At 39.4% G+C, this 24,659-nt stretch overlaps 3 protein-coding genes and 1 pseudogene across 4 annotated transcripts; all 4 read right to left on the bottom strand.

The window, feature by feature from the left end:
• Window positions 1–76: 76 nt before the first annotated feature.
• Window positions 77–1,774, bottom strand: LOC148740099 (uncharacterized; annotated as a pseudogene).
• Window positions 1,775–5,856: 4,082 nt separating this feature from the next.
• Window positions 5,857–14,792, bottom strand: LOC111342440 (uncharacterized). Of its 2 annotated transcripts, none has more exons than XM_088748169.1 (4): window positions 11,877–14,792; window positions 10,765–10,880; window positions 9,870–9,953; window positions 5,857–9,493 (listed from the first exon to the last, which is right to left on the bottom strand). In XM_088748169.1, the coding sequence occupies exons 1-3, from the start codon at window positions 11,899–11,901 to the stop codon at window positions 9,885–9,887; spliced, it is 210 nt and encodes a 69-aa protein (XP_088604295.1). In that variant the 5' UTR covers window positions 11,902–14,792; the 3' UTR covers window positions 5,857–9,493; window positions 9,870–9,884. The 2 variants fall into 2 exon arrangements, with proteins under 2 accessions (XP_088604295.1, XP_088604296.1); XM_088748170.1 differs by having other exon boundaries at window positions 9,842–9,953.
• A 133-nt stretch (window positions 14,793–14,925) lies between these two features.
• LOC111342434 (putative glutathione S-transferase 5) lies at window positions 14,926–19,519 on the bottom strand. The gene is made up of 5 exons (XM_022949513.2): window positions 18,641–19,519; window positions 16,987–17,085; window positions 16,080–16,195; window positions 15,415–15,522; window positions 14,926–15,208 (listed from the first exon to the last, which is right to left on the bottom strand). The coding sequence occupies exons 1-5, from the start codon at window positions 18,852–18,854 to the stop codon at window positions 15,032–15,034; spliced, it is 714 nt and encodes a 237-aa protein (XP_022805248.2). The 5' UTR covers window positions 18,855–19,519; the 3' UTR covers window positions 14,926–15,031.
• An 826-nt stretch (window positions 19,520–20,345) lies between these two features.
• Window positions 20,346–23,907, bottom strand: LOC111342431 (glutathione S-transferase 1). The gene is made up of 5 exons (XM_022949507.2): window positions 23,693–23,907; window positions 22,796–22,894; window positions 22,043–22,158; window positions 21,372–21,479; window positions 20,346–20,631 (listed from the first exon to the last, which is right to left on the bottom strand). The coding sequence occupies exons 1-5, from the start codon at window positions 23,823–23,825 to the stop codon at window positions 20,455–20,457; spliced, it is 633 nt and encodes a 210-aa protein (XP_022805242.2). The 5' UTR covers window positions 23,826–23,907; the 3' UTR covers window positions 20,346–20,454.
• Between the last annotated feature and the right edge of the window lie 752 nt (window positions 23,908–24,659).

Below are 24,659 nucleotides of genomic sequence, written 5' to 3' on the forward strand. Positions count from 1 at the left end.
GCTGGATAAATTTCATTGCCCAGTCCATTATGACTAATGCACAGTCTTGACTGGTGCTTATCATCTTCAGCTGATCTTACTTTGCTGCTTCCTGGTTTATGGAGCGAACAATGTGAGCCTTCCACTGCAAAATGTCGGTTATTGCCAGCTTGAAGTCATAGAGGAGATCATCTCGTTGCTCGCTGCTGTAAGGCCTCCAAGACGGTCCTCGAACTTTGTCTTCGACTTCATCAAGGACATTCCGCAGATTTTGACACTCCTTACAGTTTTCTGTGGGTTGGTGGGAACAATTTTCGTAGAAGTCGAGATCTTGTTCATCGCTAAGAGCAAGCTTACGGCAATGATCAGGACATACAGCCTCCTCTGGATTACAATGAACGCGAAAATCAATCTTCAAGTAGCGTTTTGCTTTCTTCAGCCTTTCTTTGACTTCAGCGCCCCATTGCCTTTTCATTACCCCTTTCTCTAAGTCGTCGACAATCATTTCAATTTTATGGAAGCCAACTAAAAAAATCGGCAGCAGTGTTGTCGAGGCCTTGCAATGACTTTCTCTGTGAGGTTTCTCTGACTTCAAGAGTCTTGAATAAAGTGGAGCGACCTAGAGGTTCAAACGTCTCCTCCTGACAGAATTGCATATACTGGCTAATCCTTGTAGAGCGCGTCACTGAACGCACGACGTTCGGCATCTCAATGGTGTCACCACTGTCTAACTACAGCGACCTAGTTCCGTAGGACACGTCCTGGTAAAAATATGGACGATTAATGAACTCGATAAAATGGTCCACTTTACTCATATCAATGCGCACACGATGATATTTTTTCTTCTCAGGTACTCTTCCAGGACCTATTGTTTTTGCCTGACACCGCGCTCTTTGTATCTGACGAGTTGACAACTTATCGTATGGTGAGTGAAGTTTCTTTAACGTGCTAATCGAATATTTATAAGCATAAAGGCTTAGAATTTGCGTTTTGGTGCTTTTGGCTTCAGAATTCTTGTAAGCGGTCATCAAAGCTTTCAGCACGTCATCGGCTACAGCTTTATCATTCTTTTCTTTACCTGGAGATACCAAGGCATGAAAAGCCGCTTACCGTCGTTTGGGGCTATCACTACGCACACCAGCATGCAGTATTCAGCCGCTTTGTGGATGCAGTATTGTCGTTATGCTGCAGTGCTTTCGTCCCATGAGTCCAGTTGTGAAGTTAGTGGTAGTCGCGAGCAAGTAATAGTGCTGGCAACTTTGTCCCTCGCTCCATTGTAAGTGCTGAGAATCTCTGTGTCGGTGCTCTGAAGAGAGGTTGCTTGAGCACTCTCTGGACCCCAGCCGGGACTAGAGCAAGGTTTTGGAGTGAGAAAATGACGGAATGGAGTGGTCTCCATTTCGGCTGAATGTGCTTGTATAGTAGCTTTCGCATCCGATCTGGCTAGTCTGAGAGATAAGACAGTCTCACTAACAACGGGAAAGGTAAACGAGCATTTCTGAACATGCTTTATCAGCTATTATGCCTCTTTTTATTGAAAGACTCAGTAAAACGGAAAGGCATATGTAGGGGTTAATTTGTGAAAAAAAGAAGGGTTTGATCTCTTATCCAGCAGTGTTGTTTTCATATTAAGTTTATTCCATAGCTACTAACACATTATTTTTCTGAGTTCCTTGCCTAGTGTACATGGTTGATGGGGCATGCGCAAGCTAAATACATAGTGAGAAAAGTACGGAATCTAAGGGACAATAAATAGATCCAACAAACCTTTCAGAAACTGCTCCCTTTTGGTCATGTGAACCTTCGACAGAACCCCGCCATCTTGAACTCAACAATCGTTCAGCATGCTTCTTCCGGCAAGTGGTGCAGACAGCTATAGATTAGTGCAAACGATTAATAACTCGCGATCGTAATGTATAATATTACAGGCCTGACCAGCTGACGTCCTTGTGTATCTGTTTAAAGGAAGGGTATTCTTGAGCGGTAAGGTGCGTCGACGCGAGAGGAATGGGAAGAAATTTACACACCCGATCCACCGCTCCAGAATATTGCCGCTCACTAAGTTGCCAGCTACGCAGGCCAGTATTAAAACAAAAAAAAACAAAAACAAAAAACGTATGATGCACGATCCTCGCAGTAGATAGCGCTATGAATATACAATGAAATATATGAACTTCATATAATTCATTGTATCTGATTTATCACTTTCACGGGTTTATTACGAATCAACTTAACGGCCTGCTTCCAGTTGGCTTGTTAGCTCAATTGGTAGAGCGCTGCACTAGTGTCGCAGAGGTCAGTGGTTCGAATCCCGTACAGGCCTGATTTTTTTCAGGTCTAATTTTCGCTATTGCTTGCATAGCGCTATCTACTGCGAGGATCGTACATCATACGTATCTAATACCGCATTTCAAAATATATGAACTTCATATATTTCATTGTATCTGAAAAAAATAAGACTAAAAACGAAAAGAAAACAAAAAAACAAAAAGAAAACAAAGAAAACCAAAAATATTTAGAAAAAGGAAGGAATTTATTCGGCAGTTTAGTATGAGCTACGGGAAAGTTGAAATGTGAGCAACAATAACAGAAACTTTTAGGAGTAGTGTATAGTAAGGGTAGACATGTAGGAGTGCAGGGCTGGAAAATAGAACTAGCGAACCACAAGTTAAGGCTTATGGTACTTACGTGATCCAACAGCAGCGATTACGCCAAATATAAGTTTAAATTGTTCGGCCATTTAGAAGTTTACAACGTAGGTGCCCGACACACTTGTAGTTTTCCCGGTGTGGGCGGGGTATTGGCAGGATCTTGGACTCCTCCAGAATCTTCCTAGTGAGTGTCGGTGCCTCGGGAAGATTGTCATACCTACGAGTTGAGTTCTCGACAAATGTTGTATTCCCGTTCTTCCCATGATTAGTTCGGCTTCCGTAATAGCGCTGCATTTGGATAAGTGGCAGCTAACTAAATGGACGGATATATCTGCGTTGCAGTCGGAGAACAAAACGTGCTTCGTTTCTACCCTACTAGACCCACACGGAGTCTGTACTATTTCGTAAAGAGAACAATTTAAGGGTTCGGGAGACATCTTTCCGATAAACAAACTTTACAGCATGAATGCTTGCGCAGTTAAGTCAGTAAATGTTACGCGAGAACTGGTGTAGATCCCAACGGATTTTTATTGAATTACAGCGAAGTAAACAAAGTTTCGAAGAAGGAAAAATAATGCGGCATAGGATAAAAGAAGCTGTTAGAAAAACGAGCTCTGTTGCGTCTTGCCGAAAAAAAAAAAACATCTCTTGCTAATGAAGAGAGGTTAAGAAAATATTACTGGTAAGATCTTCGATGTCCACCTCTCTGTGGTTGATGATAACTGAATTAGTTGGCGATAAGCGCGCAAAACAAACACAGCTGATTTACTTAATCGGCGCTTCGTGAGAGATGAAAATGGTCGTAAACTCAAAAAATACCTTGCCTTAGAAGTGTGGAATAATATACTCTTCAGTTAAAATAGACAGCTCTTTGTATTTAAGAACATCGTAGAAAAAAAATTTATGGACAGAATTTTAAGTAATGCTAATTTGCATAATTTATTAACTATAAACACAGGTCTTTCTTTAGAACACCAATGTTTTCAACTTAACGGTGAAAAAGTCGCATGATATGTATTTTTCAGTATAAAAATCCGCTCTTCAGTTTTATTTTATGATTTGGAACAAGTTCTCAGATCCCAAATTTACCTGTTGGTCGGATTGCGTTATCTTTGATTTCGATCAAAATGGCGAATATTTGTGAAATTTGCAAAGCTCTGTGCGGCGCGTCATGAGGAGTGCCCAAAAGTTTTATTCCATAATTTTCTTATTAGGTGTAACTGCTTATACGCTATAATAGATTTGACTCTACATCAGGTCCCACATAAGAGAAATTAGCTTTCAACCACATGTACCTCACGCATCACAAATTTCAGTGCTCGAGATAAGTATTTTGAAAAATTTGTAACTCAGTGAAAAATATAAACAGTGTAATCATTTGACCGTTAACGTAGTGACAGGGGATTGATCTTAGACATTTAAAATAGAAAGCTCGTTAGGGTTGAAACTACGGCTTCAGCAGCGTTCGACTTTTGTAGCTAAATTATGGAGGTCGGAGGGGGGGAGGGCGGGAAACTGGGTGCCTTTGAGGTCACCTTGAAAAATATCTCGTAAAAAATGAAAAAAACAGACTGATTCAAAATAAACGCAATATTTGTTCATGGGATAGAAGTATCGACTTTCACAGTAAAAATAAAAAAATAAGGGAAATCAGTGAAGGTCCAAAATTTGCCTTATCCGTTCTGAGGTGGACAGCCTCTTCTTAAAAGGTGATTCGGGCGCTCGGATGTAGAAGTCGTGAAAAATTCAACAGTTAATTTTTTTTTTCAAAATTTTTGGTATAGTCTGATGGCCAGTCCTCTAAGCTTTAATTTTATTTATAATAAAGTTCAGATATAACGCGTGCTGTCATTGGTTGAAAGGGCGTGCTTTATCAGAGTATAGAACATGGAATTGAAGTTGTCACGCCATCTGCCAATTTGTAACATGGCGGACCAAATGCTGAATTTTACTCTTGGGTTTTTATTCGACCCAGAAGTCCCCTACGACCTAGAAGACGAAAAAGGTTTCGAATGGGTTTCTTTTCTCGGTTTTACGATTTCTGATTTACTATGTACCCAAATGCCCCTCGTCCCTCCTCCCCCCCCCCCCCCCCCCCAATTATAAACCTTATTTGTTCTTGTAGAACCCAAGAGCAAGAGTTAATCAAACGAAATTCTTTTGACTTTTGTCTACGCTCTGGAGGACATCTCCCGTCGAAGTGTGAGTGGCTAGGTGCCAATATATTGTACTTTCTAATTAGTTCTTTGGTAAATAAGGTATTGAAATAGTCTTGTGATTTGCTTTGTTTGTTTATTTGTTTTTTTTTTTTATCTTTTTTAGGGGGGTTGTGAACTTGGTTGTAAATTAGCATACTCGACGTATGCACAGCGAACGTGTAGCTGGACTGATGGATTTTAGCCTAGATTAACATGAGCTAGAAGATGATCACTGTTAATTGTGCTGTAAACAGTTCTATAGGTTCCTATTAGAGCCCAATATGTTCCAAATGGTCTGTTAGCTGTTCTCTGTTAAAGTAAATTTTTGTTGAAAATTTCCGTTTGATCACCTGCCAGTGCTTGACTTTGATGGAGAAATTCTAGCCCCGTTTATCTCTATTTAAAGATATGTAGCCAATGAATAAGGTGAGTTTACACTTTTATTTCTGTGCATTTCAAGGCTTACAAGAGAAAACAAAAAACAAAACAAAAATAAAACCGAAAAAAAACAAAACAAAACAAAACAAATGATTGCCATCATAGTTAATGGTGTCTCTCTCTATACTATTGGCAGGCTAAGTTTATTGAGGAAGCGAAAACTGGGCTCATGGGGCCGCCACACCAAGAATGTTAAAGAGCATTGAAGATATTCTTAAATCAAACAACGTTTTAAAGGCCTTCTTTTGTCGGTGAGGAAATGAGACGGTGCAAGTCGCTATAAGACTCTTTAACTTGAGTCAATAGAAATCAGCCAAAAACAACCTACCTACTCACTCGCTTGCCCTTTCACTTACTTGCTCACTCACTCACTCACTCACTCACTCACTCACCCACTCACTCGCTCACTCACTCACTCACTCACTCACTCACTCAATCACTCGCTCACTCACTCACTCACTCACTCACTCAATCACTCAATCACTCACTCACTCAATCACTCGCTCACTCACTCACTCACTCACTCACTCACTCACACACCTGCTCATCCACTCATCCACTGTAGGTCGGAATCACAAAACATTTCACGCTCTGTTTTTGGGCGTTTCTCGACCCATTTCTTTATTTCTGGCACATACATACATACATACATACATACATACATACATACATACATACATACTTTATTGACTTTCACCAAGGGGGCTTTTCAAAGACAATGTTATAAAAATAATCCTATTACAATTAAAAAATCCTATTTACAATTAAAGATGTTTTAAAATCTGAGTGTTCTAAAAGAAAAATAAAAGTATACAAATATATATATATAAAATTACAACTCTTTGAGTAATTTGGTCCTTAAACGTTTTTTAAAATCATTAACGGAGTTGCACAGTTTAAAGGAATTATCCAAAGAATTCCATAAGTTTACAGTTCTATAGAAAAATGTTCTCTGACCGCTATCTGTTCTAAAGAATGGAATTTGCAAAACTTGCGAATTTCTGGTGCTACGTCGACTAACCTCGGCTCGCTTTATGAATTTTGATGAGAGGTATTCTGGGGCCTGACCAGTCATGCATCTAAAGGCCATAGTAGCGTTCCGGTATAAAGCTGGCTTTGAACTGAAAGCCAATTCAGTTCCTTGCGAATTGGTGTAACGTGGTCAAATTTACGCGCACCGCTAACAATGCGGCATGCGAAGTTCTGCACCGCCTGTAACTTGTTAACTTGTTACATATTGAGGCAAAATGACCAAACATTGGAACAATAAAATAACCTGCTGAAAACTAAGGAATCAATAATCATCAAAAATGTACGTTTGTCGAAAACATGCTTGACACGGCTTATTTGGCCGAGGCGGGACATGCACGAGGAAGTGGTCTTAATTATGTGTTCATCGTAAGTTAAATTAGAATCCAAAATCACACCAAGGTCTTTGGCGGTGTCTGCGGGGACGATGTCCTCACCCATAAAGGAAGGGGAGCGAAATTGCAATTTTGCACGCATCTGCCTGCTGCCAAATATCATCAGCTTGGTTTTTCCAGGGTTAAGTTACAATTGATTGTTGGAACACCATTCTCCTATTTTAAACAAGTCGTCTTCCAAATCAGCAATTGCATCCAGGTTGTCTTTAAGTTCGAAGGAAGTGATGAGTTTCGTATCATCTACATAACTCTGAGTGCTGCATTTCTGTGGGATCGATGGAAGATCGTTCGTATATATGCTAAATAGTAGTGGGCCTAAGATACTTCCTTGAGGGACGCCGTTCGTCACAGACAAAGGCTCAGATAGCGTTGAATGGATTCGTACTATTTGTGTCCTGTTGCTTAGGTAACTACGAAACCATTGGAGAGCGTCACTGGAAATTCCGACATCTTGCAATTTTAAAATTAACGTGTCGTGATTGACGCTATCGAAGGCTTTGCTCAAATGTAATAGAACAACTGCCGTTAACTTCTTTTTGTCAATGGCGTTAAGAATTGTGTCAGTTGTTTCAATCACAGACGTTTCGCACGAATGCCATCTCTTGTTAACGATTTGGCTCTTTGATAGGGTGTCATTCGATTGCAGATACGAGGTGAACTGATTATGTACTACCCTTTCGCAAACTTTTGATACGACTGGTATAAGTGAGATGGGTCTATTGTTGTTTGCCTGTTCCTGGTCGCCCTCTTTTGCGATTGGTGTAACCACAGCTGTTTTCCACTTTGATGGAAAAACACAGTTTTGAAAGGATGCATTAACAATAGACGTTATTGGGTGAACAATTGGATTAAGACAATCCTTGATGACACGAATCGGGATTTTGTCTATCCCTGGGGCCTTGTTTGAAGGCATCGCTGCTATTATACGTTCTATTTGTTTATAATCAATGGTACTCAGTGTGAACTGGTCAGAGAGAGCGTATTGTCTCGGTACAAAATAATTCTGAGTAAGTGTTAGGTTGCATTCATTACCGAGGGACGTAATTTTGTCAACAGTGCTCTGACCAACAGAGACGAAAAACTGATTAAATTCGTCTGCAACAGCTTTTCGCTCTTACTGTATGTTCGCTGAGATGTAGATTTACTGGGGATGCACTGGCGAATTGCTTTCCAGATATTATTGGTGTTATTTGGATTCCTCTGGATTTGTTCGGCAACAAATTCCTGTTCAGCAATTCTGATTTCCCTCTTTACTTCTTGTCTGAAATATCTGTAGGCAGTCCAACATAGCGGATCATTTGTTTTCTTTGCTTTCTTACGCCAATCATCCCTGGTCTTCATCAATCCGCGGATGTTGTCTGTTACGCATGGATTTGGTTTACAGCGTGCTTTAAAGGTTTTAACTGGAGCATGGCGGTCGAGTATCTCAGTAAATAGCGAATCAAGTGCATAAAGTTTGTCCTCGACATCGTCGAAAACATCAACTATGGACCATGGTGTCAGTGATACGTCGTTGCTAAAATCAACAGGACTGTAGTATTTAAAACTTCTGGTTGTAATATAGACGGATTTGGAGCGCGCCTTCTTCAATTCTAAGGTGACACAAAGCAAGTCATGGTCGCTAATCGAGCTTTCCATAACCGTAGCCGTTTGAACTTGTCTTCAGTGTGTCCGATGCAAGGATAACATCTAGAATTGATTTCGAAGTCTCTGTAACTCGTTTTGGTGTGTTGATCAGTATTGACAAGTTATAGGAACGGCAGAAATTAACAAGGGCATTAGCTCCAGGATCGTTGCTATTCTCAAGTCTGCAATTCAAATCTCCCAATAGATAAATTGGAACATTGAACGACGAGGCATAAATAAAGTTCTCTGTGAGATCTGAATCGAAACAAGATAACGATGTGTGCGGTGGTCTATAGGTTGTACAGACAATGGAAGACTTCATGTTCCTGACGTGGATTTTTAGCCACAGTTGGTGAAAGCCAGAGGCCGTGATAAGAGATATATCGCTCAAGTACTCCGTCCTGTAATTTCGTGAGACATAAGCACATACTCCACCGCCAATCTTCGCCTGTCGGTCGATACGGTAGATAACATAGCCAGGAATTTCTATCTCCAAATCCGTAACTGAACTGTTGAGCCATGTTTCAGATACGGTAAATATGTCAAACTTATTTTCCAGTACCGTTTCCTTTACAAGAACGAAATGCTCACGGCATTTGAGCGAGCGAACGTTAAGATGTGCAATCTTCACAATGCCATTTGACTTTTCAGACTTGTTTCTAATAGAGCTGTTTGCTGGTCCAGGGTTAAGTTCAACATCATGTAACAGTACTAGTTGTATAACAGGTCTAAAAGTCGAGGTTGAATTGGCATAATAGGCTGTAGTAACGTTTGCTCGTTTCGCTCTAATAGTGACATGCACGTGTGCCCGCCATTTTGTACAGAGTCTCGAATCCCGGTTTGCCACTTTAACCGACGTAGAGTGCGGGAAACGTAGGCCAAAGTACTCATTGGTAAAAGAGTAGTCATGTTTATCTTTCCTCGAGGTATGAACAAGACACAAGAGGAGTACAAGTCCAATAACTCAGGAGCTCAGAATCACACGTCCGCCCTCCATCATGATATCAAGTCATCATTTAAAACAATGTTGCCCTTTAAAACAAAAGCACATCTAGCACGCGTTTGTAATGGGCAGCCAACAATGGGAACGTTTCGAGTGCCTTCGGGTCGTTCGGTTCACCTTTTAATTTCCAAAAAGGTTCTTCAGGTCAAAGAAAATTATGTCAGCGTAAGTGAGCTGTGAACAAATATTATGAAATAAATCTGTATTAGCCTTACATTAACATTCATTCGGCTGCAATCAGGTTACGTCAAAAACCAGAAATTTCAAACCTATTTGTATTAAACAGAGTGCTCTTTACTGACACATTTACTGACTCGTTATTTGAATAGTGTGACAGCAAGAGGCTTTAAAATAATTTATTCCACAAATAGGAATCTGAATTGATTGTGATAGGCCGAAAAAGAAGATATGAAAAAATAACACTAGGAAATGTCATGCAAGCCTTAAATGCAGGTTCTTGTGCAGGAAACAAAGTTTGTATATGTTAATATCTAATGATTGTTTTCATCCACAAATTCTTACCTTACCATCAACAAAAAAAAACCCTTGCCTTCTTTGTTGGCTCTCAGAAGATTTTCATATTTTGACAGTCGGTTAGGAGGGTTTCTTCAAAGAATTCTTTCATCAGCTCCATCTGCAAAATGATTTTTGACCAAAAAAAGGGGAAAAAAACCGAAGTGAAGGAATTGGCTAAAATTATTGATAACTGAATAGGTGGTCAAATGAAATATGGAGAGAGTTGGCGAATGGCGACAAGGGAGATAGGGTAATTTAAAACAAAAGAATTAGTATAGCACAAATAGGAAGAGAAAGGATGGGAGAAAAATAAAGAGGGGAAGGTATGGAAAGGGAAGGGAAGAAGGAATGGAAACGAGAGAGTTGCTTGATGAGGAAGATGTTGCATGGGAGAGAAGGGTGTAGGAAATGAGAAAATGAAAAGGGAAAGGGGAAGTAAGGGAAAGGAGGAAGAAAGGGAAGTGGGTGGGGAGGGATGAGAGGGAAAGAAGAACTAGAACAGAGGTGGAAGAGGGTGGGAGCTAGAGAGGGACTAAAAAGGAGAAAAGAAAGAAGGAAGGGATACATTGGAAGCTGATAACACCAAGTAAGGAAGCAGAATATTACTAAAAGGTAGTGGAGAAGTTATTCAGCGAGACTAAAAGCTCCATTTTCTACCTTTAAAAAGCACACACAACCCTCAATTCTTCTATTCGCTTCGACGAAGGGCTAACGCTCGAAACGTCAGCTTTTGTAATCGTTATGGTGGCAAATTTACCATTTCAACTTTGTTGATATATCCAAACTAAAAAAGGAAAGGAGAGTGCTGATAACAAGACAATGGGAGGCAGGCAGCAAATGAAACAAGAATGGGCAAGAAATATCTGGAGATGGTGGAAAACAGAAGAGATCTGAAGAGAAGTATTCATAGAGGTCTGTTTCTTAGGTACCTTTTTAGCTTCATCATCTTCCTTATAAGCCTTTACTAAGGAGTTGAAAAAATCATCCACTCCACCCACAATCATATCAGCAATTGCCTCATCAAAACTTTCTGTTGGGCTTAAACCTAAATGCAATAATTAACAAATGTTAAACACCACAGCGTACACTATTGAGTTATGGATGCACGCGGGAGGTTGCTAAGCACGAAAGAAGCGTAAGAGTCGCTCGAGGCGATAGCCGAGAGCGACTCTAGCTTCTTGAGTGCTTAGCGAACCTCCCAAGTGCATCCATAACTCAATAGTGTACGCCGTGGTGTTTACCATTTGTTTTATAAAATAACATTGATACATTGTAGCTAAGGAGTTCCCTTTTATTTAACAAATCTTACGTGACCAGAAAAAACAAGCGTGCGCGGAAAAATAGTCTTTGCATTTGCTCACGTCAGCAGCGTACACCCATGGGCAAATGGAGGACGCTGAATTGACCAATCAGAGCGCGCGCTTTACTTTGGTTATGTTATAAAACAAGAGAGTTCACGTTTATGTTTGACCATGACCTGATCAGAATCATTTTACACCAACCTGCCAGGTGAGGGCTAATATGACTCCAAGGGGGGGGGGGGGGGGCAAAACTTTCTATGCCCAAAAATATAAGCTGTATTACTATTATTATCACAGTGACTTTGAAAAGCATTGAGCAAATAATAACTGAAAAAAAGACCAAAAAACGTCAATCGCAAAATCACCTGAGTGCATTAGCATTTTAGCCTGCCAAAATCTCCATGTTAGCCTTAAATGTGGCCCAATGTCTCACAAAATGATAATTTTTTTGTAATAGTTTGTAATTATATTCCGTCAAACAGAGAATATACAACATTTCGTTAATATTACTTACAAAAATAAGAATGGTAAAAAAAAATAATCATAATAAAAATACATTACAAAGGAAGCAATACACAATACGTTACACTCAATAAAAAGATAAATGAGAATAAGTTGACAAATCATTGTGGTGAAGCACAAGAAAATTTCAGTTTTTCTGTCAAAATGATGGTGATAGATAATGACATTGCTGTTGGTGATAAAGAAAAAGTAGTTTAATTACATTAGCGATGACCTACCTCTTATTCTGGAAACATAGTTCATGATTGCTAGAGACTCACCAAGCACTTTTCCATCGGGAGTCACGAGAAATGGTATCTGACCAAATTAAAGGGAGACCTGCCAGCTAATGAAAGTACTGAATAGAAAATAAATAGACTTAAAAAGATGGATAGATGACAAATGTATGAGTTAATAAATAAATGAATCAATATATGAATAAATTTGTAGTTAAATGGAAACAAAAATCAATAATTAGAAGTGGAAAACTAAATGTAAGGAACAAGTTAATGAAATTAACAATAAAAAAAAACATGTTAATCACATTATGTTTACTTAATAAAGACAAAATTATATTATTATGGCCACAAAAAAAAAAGAAAAAAATGTACAGACATGTGAATATATACTTTTATAAACATATGCCAAAGGGGTCTTCAAAACTTAAGTACAAACATTTGCCTAATAACCAGATAAAATCAGCTATAAATAATTATAACTGACTTTCGAAAATAGACAACTTGCAATAATGTAATCAGTGCAATGTTTTTCATGAGCTTTTGGTTGAAACTTAGGGTGAAACATCAGTTTATAATGAAAGAACATCATTTTTAATTTGCGTAAACTTTTAAATCATGTTAATTGTATTGGGCCTTTTTTTCCCTAAATCACGGCGAACGGTAATATCAACTTTAGCTAGGTCACGCAATCTTTCCGTATGATTCAAAATTGCATTTTTGAGTATCTAACCCTGACCGAGTCCAGTAATCCTTTTCTAAGACTCAAAATTCCACAGCAACAAAATTCTCAGGGTTTTGATCTCGAAAAGAAGAGAGAGCCAGATTGTGGGTCATCCTCGGTGTAAAAACCTGACGAGGTTTTCTTTGTTTCATGAGGTATTGTTTTGCAGTACGCTACAGTGGCGGATTCAGGGGGAGGGTCCGGGGGGTCCGGGCGGTCCGGGCGGTCCGGACCCCCCTAACAGACCTGACGCTTACAACTTTGAAACTGAAATTCTTACATCGACAGGAACGTATATCACTTTTTAACTGGTTGATCTTTTTTATGAATCCAAGCAAACGGTAAGCGGCCAAGGAATTTTAACGTGCAACCGCGACCGGTGAGAGGGGATATGGGGTGTGTGGAGGGTGTGCAAAAATTACTGGATCCGCCCCGGCGCTATTGTTTATAATGTTGTGTTGTCTTTGTTTTTTACGTCACTCGTGAGCTTCACAGGTTTTTGACCGAGGACGAACCCAGATTGTAGAGGTTCACCTCAAAAAGTAAAAATTATCTCATCTTCGAGCTTTGGTTTTGACTTTTAGTTCTAGAAATTTAAATTAAAATTGCGTTGTCATCGTAATGAATTGATGAAAGCGGGAAGACAGCACGTTTAGAGCGATCTTTTCCTTCATATTTTTGCGACCAAAGAGTTTTTCGGCTCTAAAATACGTCGTCTAACCACTGAAAAATAATTCTTACTTAAAAGAGCGGGTGTTTAATTCGACAATGTGCGCTCGATTAAGGAAAAATTGGTTTTTTTGTGATGGTTAATTGTTCAAGCAACGTAGAACATCAAACGATAGCAGTTTTAAGTTTCAGCTCGCCCTTTGTAGTCCTTTTGTGTTTTTTTTTTTTTCCTTTTACTTAGAGATCGATGTAAATTAGCAATGAAAGACTGCTTTTTCATTTAGTAGTCAGCTCCTGAACCTCAAATTTAAAGATAGACGAGAAAACAAACCTCGTTTAAAGGTTAGTTAATTTAGAATAAGTTTTTAAAACAAGTGCTGTGTTGTGGTCTACTTTCAATATTTCCTACTCGCATACTTTTTCCTTAGCCCATTGCATACTAGTCATTCGGACGTCTTCGTATTCCATTCTCGCAGCAGCGAATGACAGTCGAGTGATCTCCGCCCGACCTCGTCAATCGAAGTAATAAAGTTTATAATCCGAAATTGTTTCTCCAAGTGAACTCAACGGAGCGTCAGTGCAGCAGTTCAAAGTTGCTTGGAGGTCACGCTGCTTCTACGGAGACGATTTAATTGGTTCTTTTTTGACAAGTATGTCAAGTACAAGCAACTATGCTAATTTGATTTTCTAAATTATCATTCGTAAATTAATTCAGAACGGTCATGGGGCAGCTTCGTGTACTCCAAATGTGAATTTTTTTTTTCGGCTGTATTCCGAGACACCGTAACGTTAGAACGATTTCTATTTTTCTGTTTTTCAAATGCCCAGAAATCGTCAACCATGATACGTTCTGGCGGAAGGTATGATTAAGTTCAGCACCTGCCTTGCTTCCTAAGATTTCAGACGGTTCTATTTTGACGAGTATGTTATCATGTACAGATTGATGCTGATTTGATTTCGTAAATTAATTCAGAAAGGTCATGGGGTAACTTTATAGCTTTCAAATATAAATTTTTTTAAGCTGCATTCTGAAACTTAGTAACCCAATAACGGTTTATTTTTTGTGTTTTACAATTGCCCGGAAATCGTCAAACTACGTTCGATGATTCCTGTCTGGCGGAAGTAACTTAAGTTGATCGCTACCAAAATTAGCAGCATTTGTCAGTTTGGCAAGATTTAAGAGACGATTCAATTGGTTAGCGAGCACAAATCGCAAAGCAAACGAAACTATCGCTATTTTTTGGATATATCAACAAAGTTAAACTGGTAAATTGGCCACCGTAACGATTACAAAAGCTGACCTTTCGAGCGTTAGCCCTTCGTCGGAGCTATTTTTTGTCCACGACAAGTCGAAACCTCTAGAGTCGTTGCGTGAGTCAATAAAAATGAACCCTGGATGTTGGATATTGCTGTGACAGTGTGTGAGGAGATAAGATACGAAAGTTATCTCTTACTGAATGGCCTTGTTGACTTTAGACTTTTGCAAAGAGACGACGGTTTTTTTTTTTTTTTTTTTTTTTTTTTTTTTTTTAACATAACTTCATAAGCAGTGGCGCATCTAGGGATCTTTAATCTTTATCCTTATTTTGGGTAAAAAAAATAAACGCAGGGGGAAGAAAAGCGGGTAGGTGAACACATACAAACAAAAACGCGATCCCCGAGACTTTGGGTTCGTTTTATTGGCACAAACAAACTTTTCAGTGTTGAAGCATTTGTCTAGACACATTTTAGCTTCAGCAACACAGGCGTTAACAAACCATCCCTTTTACATCGCTGATTCAGGTCGTGTTTCCAGCCAGTTCTTGATGTTCGGGATCGCCATGACACGTTCATAATGAGACGCCAAAAGAGGAAAATCTTTGATTAATGCTGGAACCTCCATCTTTCCTTTTGCAAGTAAGCCATTTGTAATGTTAAAAAATATGATGTCTGCATAGGTTAGCTGTGAATAGTATATGTATGAAAAATAACATAAATAACTTTTTTACGTATTTTGTAAATCTTTTAACTTATATTATTAATCTTATAATTGGTTGAATAAATAAAATAACAATTTAAAAAAAAGGGTTGATTTAATAAATCAGTGAATGAATCACTGACAGACAGTAGGACAGAAACACAGACAGAGTAAAAAGTATGACGTCGTACCTTGTCACCAACAAAGAATCCTTTCCCCTCATTATTGGCTTTAAGAAGTTTCTCAAAGTAAGTGAGAAATCTTGGTGTAGCTACTTTCGCTTCCTCTTCCAGCTTAGCCTGAATCAGAAAATGAATGAGGGATAAAGCAAGTGACGTGCATAACGTTTAAATGAGATGGTTCCTGTGGCTATTTCTCAAGTTATAAATGACGTACCAGCAAAGCGTCTAATTTTTTTTTTTCTTTTTTTCACCGAGTTGCAATAGGTATGGTTCATTTTAGCCACATTTGAACTCAGGAATGATGCTTAAATTGCAGTTGCATTTTCGACTGCATAACTAGGTTTTAGAGCGATTTTCGAGCAAGTATCGAAGGTTACACACGACTGAATTGGTTTTGCTTTAATTCGTTCAGTAATTGGTCCAGAAAAACTTGCGCCACCCTGTCAGCCAATCAGATGCAGGTGGAAGACAAATCGGGAACTTGCTTTTTTCGTTTTCCCCCGCTTTGGGTAGTTTGGTCGTGGAGGCTATTGTGCTTTTAGCTGTACGAGATACTAAACGTAAGACTGCGCTGAAATTCCTCATAGTTATCATACGCGCACTGTGCAGCGACGAACTGAGATATTTATGAGAAATGACAGATAACTTTATAAATACGATTGGGAGCTGTTTACCTTTCTAGCTGGGTCTTTTTCAAGGAAAGCTGTGGCATGTTTTTGACCCAAATCAGCAACACCATCAGCAATCATGTCTGCTTTAGCTTTGTCCAAATTGGTGGACGGGGCAAGACCTGGGAGATTTAGTTAAAGGAAAGAACGAACGAAAGAGTCAAAAAGTATAATAATGAGCAAATGAAGGAGTAGGGGAGGGAAAGTAGGATGGGAGAAAGAGAAGAAAAAAAGAAGTAAGAAACAGATGGAGTAGGGAGGAAAGGAGGGAGGATGAGTGAAAAGGGAGGACAGATGGGAAAATGGGTGGTGGGTAAATTAAAGGGGGAATAAGGAGGGATAGAGGAAGGGTGAGTGCAGGATTGGATAATGATGGGTAGGACGAAGAATGGAAAAGAGGAAGGATGGCAGGGAGGGAGGGAGGGATGGTGGGAAGAGAGAACGGAAGGAAAGATGGGAGGGTGAGAAAGAGGTTGAATTAAAAGGAGGTAAAAAGGAGGAACCGAAGTAGGGAGAGTGGTGGATTGGAAGGTGATGGTGGGGGTGGAGGGGGGGGGGGGGAAGGATGGTTGGAAAAGAGGAAGGATGATAGGGAGGAAGAGAGAGATGAGACTATTGGAAGGGAGACTGAAATGGAGTGACAGAGGGAGTGTGAAATGTTTCATGCTCTGAAGGAAGGATAATAAAGGCATTTCAAAAATGCATGGTTGCCCTTTGATATTTAATATTGCGATTCAGTTTTAATGACTAATACACTTTACTTCCTCGCCATGATGCTGAGCGGTACTTTTTAGCTTCCATTCAATCTTCTTTACAGAGGGGGTTATTTTTTTTTTAACCATAATGACAAAAACAAATGTTCTGTTGATACTGGATCTCAAAGCTCACTGGGGAAAAAGAAATGAAGCCCTACCAAATTCATTGGCTACAAATCTTGCAATGGAAAAAGACTGAGCAAGCACCACTCCATCAACTTCAAGCACTGGTAGCTGGCCGAATGGAAACTCTGCCGCTGCAAGGAAAAAATGTATACAAAATAATCATCATACAGAATTTTTTTTATCAAAAATATGAAATATAATCATGCGCAGTTACCTGAGGAACAAAGAAATAAAAAATTAGTGGACGGTAAACGGTGTTTTTTGGTTTTTCTGCAATAAGTACTTCTGTTTGGAATTCTCAACTCTGAGAAACATTCAGTTTTAACAAATAAACGTCAAAAATAGTGCTATATGACTTCATTACCCTTTGCGAACAGTCTGCTAGATTTTCATGCAAATGAATTGATTGTAGATACAAATTAATACGGTTTTATCAAACAAGTTGACAATGCGAATTGCTCGCCGTAAAGGGTCCGTAATTAAAGAGATTCGAAAGCTGACTTTTCCAGTATTAGCCCAATCGAAGTCCGACTGAAATGTAATAACATTTGGTCCTAAGTGCAATAAGCCTCAAATGCAATCGTTAGCGTAAGCGCTAGTGCATTGTTGTTAGAGAGGACATCTACATTGAGATGTTAAAGTGACAGCTGATACACCAAAGAATTCTCTGAACAGTATTTACGGCATGTAGCGGGCTCGCTGATATAAATTAGCGTCTTTTAATTTGCCAGAGACGTTGATCGAGAATCATTGGCTACAAACCCTTACACTGATGTACTTCTGGCATCAAATTGACAGATGTCAAAACAGTAAGAAAGCTGACCAATACCTCTCTACTTGGATTGATATCAGCGAGCCCGCAATGTGACATGAATATTCAGTTAGAGGACTTTTCGGTGCAACAGCTGTCACTTTAACATCTTAATGTGGATGTCTGCTATAGGAACAATGCACTGGCGGAATTAAACAATTGCATTGGAGGCTTATTACATTTAGGACCTCATTACATTTAGGACAGTTATTACATTTAGGCTTTCAACATGCTTTTTGCTTTCTTTAGAGCAATTGAATTGATCGAGGTTACACGATAAGTAACGCAAAATTTTTGGAAGGTAAAATATTTCCTCGCATGCATGGGCGTCCCTTTTGTCCTCTTTGTTTTTAGGTCGGGATTATTACATTCCAAGATTTAGCTGACCCCTATAGTGTGTTTACTTTCTGCAGCAAACCATTTGTTCCAGTGACAACTACTGACAGCTACCTTCAATACCCTATTTGTTCTACAACACCTAGTATGCAAATTAGGTTTAGACAAAGATTACAGCGTAGCTTATTTAATCAACTATGAAACCACGAATATTGGCCCTGAAACTAAAAATAGCCCTGCAAAAATAAAATTTTATTTATCACATAGCGTCTACATACCTGTGATTTAGAAGAAAAAATTGTGAGCAATTTGAGCGGCCAGACTCACGCTTTGCGACGCTGCGCTGACAGTGAATCCCTCATGATAGCAAAGTAGACTTGGAACGTTAGAGGCGGGTTGCAAAATTAAATAAACGCTTATCTGAACGACTCTATCGTTTAAACAATTCAGGCTATGAACTGAGCTGAAAACGAGTTATTCTTAATTTGCAGCAAATTTTTTTTTACAAAGCAAACACACGAGCAAACAGTCATACTCACAAGCTTTCAAAGCTCCCCACTCTTCAAATGTCACCCGATTATCTTCAAACTCCACCCCAGCCGCTTTGAAAATCAATCGTGTCGATTCTCCTCTTCCTCTGATGTCAAAATAGGTGAGTTTATAGCTCGGCATATTGGTTTGGGAAATAGACTGTCCCGACTTAAGCTGCAAATGACAATGACGATGCAAACCTCGAGCTGGTGTCGCGCGCATGTACGAAATGTATAAAGGCTAATAGTTTCCAAAGAAACTGTTTTTACCACTTCAACTTTGTTGATATATCCAAATTATTACGAAATGTATAATTGAGCCCGGAGGATTGAAGTCACACAACTGAACATTTACATCATAATAAGGTAATGAAAGAGTATTTTGTGTTCTTATATGCTGGATATTACGCGTTGGAGATTGCTAAAAGGTAAATAAAATTTAAAGGAGTTGGTTTTTCTTTAGCTGGTGATTATATTAGACGACCTGATGTTCATACTATCTCGAAAGTTTTCATAAACGGTGAGTCACACTTGAAAGAGTTTCCTTCGAGACGGATTTCCCTCTAACCACTTAAGAAAATTGCAAAGAGAAATTACAAGTTAAAATATCTCTTGACGCAGCTAAGATTCAGATAAGCCCCCAAACGACCCTCTTTCCTGAAAGGCCTCGTCAAGATCATTTTTAATTGGTGTATTCTCATACTTAAACTTATCAGATTGAAGCATTTCCCTCGCTACAAGTTTGTAAGAAGAATGCACAAGCTCACGCAGATATTTGCTCATATCAGTTTTTCAGGTCGCACCTCCGACCACTTTTTGATATTCGGGATCTCCATAATGCGTTTACAGCGAGACTCCAGCAGAGGATACATACCTTCATACACTGAGGTTAATTGACCACTCCCCATAGGGGCTTTTCAGGGCCAATTCCCACCCATCCCACCCAGGGGAGGACATCCACCACACAGTAATCTCGTGCGTGGGGAATTAACGTCTCCTACCCCTGCAAGGGACGGGGCCTACGGTTTATTCGTCCTTATCCGAGAAGACTGGAATATCTATCCATTTCTTAATTATAAAAAGGTAGCAAATTCTCCTCACTTATTTTAAGACCATGAGTATTGGTCCGGCCGAGGCTCGAATCCTCGACCTCCCGCACAACACAATCCGGCGCTCTAACCATCTCCTCTGGAACCTTAATATTTCCTTTCCACAGATCAATGATATTCGGCTTTTTAGAGTTCTGGTAAATCTTTTGGAGTCTTAATCAATTTAAATATATAATTCTCAGTTTTTATCCATCGAAATTGAACATACTTTTTACATTTTGATGGTTCATCTGTTATGGTTATTTTCCCTTTAAGTGCTAATTTTTTTTAGCTGCCAAGGGCACCTATTTATAACAACTTCATGCAGCTGACTGGTTTACCCCTGTTAAACCTGCAAATTTTAACCGGATGATCCAACAATTTTATAATAACTGATTCTCGCTTTAAATTGTTATAAATTTCCTTGATCAGTGGTTAACACCACGTCATATTATATGTACTTCATTAGGATAGCACTTTCTAGCTGACGAGTATATCTACTAGCTCTTATCGGAATTTTTTATTGGTTTATGTATATACATTGTAAGGGGAAGTTATATGTTTATTAGGAATAAACAAACCTTCAACACAACCCATTCCCTGATGGTACGGATCCAGACAAGAAAGACTTTAGGTTCATTTTATTGGCACGAACAAACATTTGAGTGTTGACGCACTTGTCTAGATACGTTTTAGCTTTAGTAACAAAGACATTCACAAATTAAACCTTTCCTTTTACATCGCTGATTCAGGTCGTGTTTCCAGCCACTTCTTGATGTTCGGGATTGCCATGACGCGCTCATAATGAGCCACCAAAAGCGGAAAATCCTTGACTAATGCTGGAACCTCCATCTTTCCTTGTGCAAATAAGCTATTTATCATGTTAAAGAAGACTATGTCTGCATAGGTTTGCTATAAATTGACAAAAAAAGAAAATAAAAATAACTTATTGACTTCTATTGCGCACATACATAGCAATATACATACATAGCATTTAAAAGCTTTGGCAAATAAAAATGTCTGATTAGCTTTCTTAAACCTATTCAAGGACTCGATATTTCTAATAGAACACAGAAGATTATTGCATATTTTAGGAGCGACTACGTGACAGAAAAGATAGGCGAGAGTAGCGTGTGATTTACCCTTGCATTTAACAAGGTGTAGACAGATGACGCAAAAGAGACACAAGAAAAAATGAACGAAAGCAACAAATAACAATGAACTTCATGATTAAGTGTTATAATTGATTGATTAAATGAATTAACCTCTTAAAGAAGGGACGAATCAACGAAGTAATGAATGCCGTCGGAATTACTGATATACGGACAGACGGATAGACAGACAGACAGACAGACAAACAGACAGGCAGTGAGGTAGACAGACCGAACGACCGAACGACCGACCAACCGACCGACCGACCGACCGACCGACCGAACGACCGACCAACCGACCGACCGACCGACCGAACGACCGAACGACCGACCGACCGACCGACCGAACGACCGACCAACCGACCGACCGAACGACCGACCGAACGACCGAACGACCGAACGACCGACCAACCGACCGACCGACCGACCGACCGACCGACCGACCGACCGACCGACCGACCGACCGACCGACCGACTAAACTGAGGAGTGTGACTTCGTACCTTGTCACCAACAAAGAATCCTTTCCCCTCCTTATTGGCTTTAAGAAGTTTCTCAAAGCAAGCGAGAATTCCTGGTGTAGCAGCTTTCGCTTGCTCTTCCAGCTTAGCCTGAATCAGGGAACGAACGGTGGATAAAGTGAATGATATACATGACTTATAAAGAGGTCCCTGTGGTCATTTCTCAAGTAAAAAAATGAAGTAACAATATACCGACTAATTTTTCAAATGAACCGCCTTAATTAGCATGGTTCATTTTGACCAAATTTGACTCTGGTACTCAGAGAGAACAAGACTTACAAACGTTCTTGAAAGACAAGAGATAGCCTGAATTAACTCGCAAGTGCTCAAATTGTGGTAACTTTTTGGACTGCATGAATTATTTTTTAATATACGATTGAACTGGTTTTGCTCTACTTCGCTCAGTAATTGGTCCATAGAACTTACGCCACCTTGTTAGCCAATCAGATGCAAGTTGAAGACATAATCGCGACTTGCTTTTTGCTTTTTCCCGCACTTTGGGCAGTTCGCTTAATTTAACTCTGAGTTCTCATTGCCTCATAATTTTTCGCTGTGTTCTTTATAATAATCTTATGTGCACTGCGCAGTGACGATATTAAATATTATGGGGAACGACGGATAGCTTTGTAAATACGATAAAAAAAACTATTTACCTTTCTAGTTGGGTCTTTTTCGAAGAAAGCTGAAGCATGTTTTTCGGTCAAATCAGCAACACCATCCACAATCATGTCTGCTTTAGCTTTGTCCAAATTGGTCAACGGGGCAAGACCTGGGAGAGTTAGTTAAAGCAAAACTTATAAAGGAAAGAACGAACGAAAGAGCCAAAAACTATAATGAACAAACGAGAGTAGCAGAGGGAAAAATTGGATAGAGGAAAGGGAAAAACTAAAGAAGTGTCAGCCAGATGAAATAGAGAGGAAAGGGAGGGAGGGAGGGTGCAAAGAGAGGACGGAAGGGAGTAGGGTGAGAAAAGAGGGTCAATTAAAAGGGGGAAAAGGAGGGAGGTGGGGAGAGGGGAAGATTGGGAAAAGAAGGGAGGTGGGGAGAGGGGAAGATTGGGAAAAGAAGGGAAGGGAAGTTGAAAAAAAGGGAGGATGGGAGGGAGGGAGGGAGGAGACTTAAGGAAGGGAAAATGAAATTGAGTGACAGAGGGAGTGTGAAATGATTCTTATACTCAAGGAAGGATGATAAAGGCATTAAATGCATGGATGCCCTTGGAGGGTGCACACTGGGATCCAGTTTTAATGACGAGTACTTAACTTCCTCACAGTTCTGCTGAGTGGAGCTTTTCAGCTTCCATTCAATTCTCCTTCACCAAGGGAGAAACTATTTCAACAATGATGACAATCGATATTAAGTTGATACTGATCTTATAGCTCACTGGGGAAAAAGAAATGAAACCCTACCAAATTCATTGCCTAAAAATCTTGCAATAGAAAAAGACTGAGCAAGCACCACTCCATCAACTTCAAGCACTGGTAGCTGACCAAATGGAAACTCTGTCGCTACAAGGAGCAAAAATTTACAAAATAATTATCATACAAGATTTTTTTTTATCAGAAATGTGACATACATAAATATATATATATATATATATATATATAAGAAAAATATTGTAGTACTCGAGGACGGACAACTTCGAGCTAAGAAAGACATATACTCAAATAAAAAGTCTAAGAAAGTTTAATCAAAACTTTTCGGTCCGAGACCTTCATCAGTTATATATATATATATATATATATATAACTAACACCGTAACTCGTCACATAACTCGTCAAATAACTCGTCACTCGTCAAATAACTCGTCAAATGACTCGTCAAATAATTATGTTTGATGATGGCCCTTTGCGGACTCCGTAAATGACAGCTACCTTCCTTATCTTACTTTTATCCGACGCCTAGTATGCAAATTAAACTTAAACAAAGAGCACAGCATGGCTTATTTATTCAAATTTAAACCATGAATATTGGCCTTGAAACCACAATTAGCCCTGCAAAAAAATATGTCTATTTTTGTGCGAATTTTAAATAGGTGATCATTGTGATTTTAGTAGAAAATTGTTGGCAATTTAAGCGGTCAGAGTTACGCTTTACGACGCTTTGCGACGCCTTGCTCAGACATTTCGCAAAGTACATTTGGAACGTTGGAAGTACGTTGCAAAATTAAATAAACGCTTATCTGAACAACAATAAGGTTAACAAAATTCAGAATAAGAACTGAGCTAAAAACGAGTTACTCTTTCAACTTGCAGCAAAATTTTTTTTTTATCATGCAAACACACGAGCGAACTAGTCATACTCACAAGCTTTCAAAGCTCCCCACTCTTCAAATTTCACACGCTTATCTTCAAACTCAACCTCAGCCGCTTTGAAAATCAATCGCACTACCTCTCCTCTTCCTCTGATGTCAAAGTAAGTGAGTTTATAGCTCGGCATATTGGTTGGTGAGGCAGACTAAAGTTACAAATGACAATGACGACGCAAATTCGAGCAGGTGTCGCGCGCATGTACTTCTGTAAAATTAAGTCCTGGCAGGGGGGATTGATGTCACGCAACTGAACAGTTGCATCATAACAATGAAAGGAATAACATTTTGTATTATCAACATGCGGCTGGATATTATGCGTCGGAGTTTGCTAACGCGCGTGATTACTTCTTTTTCTTTAACTGATTTACAGCAGCAAAACAATTCAAAGGAGTAATGTAAAGGTATAAATCAAAGCAAGGCGAAATCAAAGCATTTGTTAAATAGACCGGTTCACGCTCTTGAGTGCATGCTGGGTAATTAGGGCAAGCAAATCCAAAATGGCGGACACGCTCGGCTACACTCTTTTGCTTGATCTGAATACTTAATGAATATCGGCTTTGTTTCAGAACTGGTCGCAATTTTTAGTATTGACAGTTCAAGATAAAAGTCACAGCTACATTTTGAGCTCTGTATTTTCGATTTTAATGCGTCAAAAAATAAGATATATAATGGTTAACTACCGATGTTGTGTTGGAGGTTGTAACAACGACTCAAGATATCCAAAAAAGATAGTGAAACGGTCACATGTCGAAAATCTTCGCTGGCATTTTATTCCGAAGGATCCAAAGAAAAGAGCCCAATGGATTGCCAGCATATCCAAAGGACTTGTTGGCTTCGAACCCGGCAACTACAAGACTGTTTGTTCGAATCACTTTCAATATGGAAAGCCAACGTACTCCTCACCAACTCCAACTTTGTATATGGTGCCAAGTGACTCTAACAAACCTTCACCCAAGAAAAGA

The sequence above is a fragment of the Stylophora pistillata genome, chromosome 2, assembly GCF_964205215.1.
Source record: "Stylophora pistillata chromosome 2, jaStyPist1.2, whole genome shotgun sequence".
NCBI lineage: Eukaryota > Metazoa > Cnidaria > Anthozoa > Scleractinia > Pocilloporidae > Stylophora > Stylophora pistillata.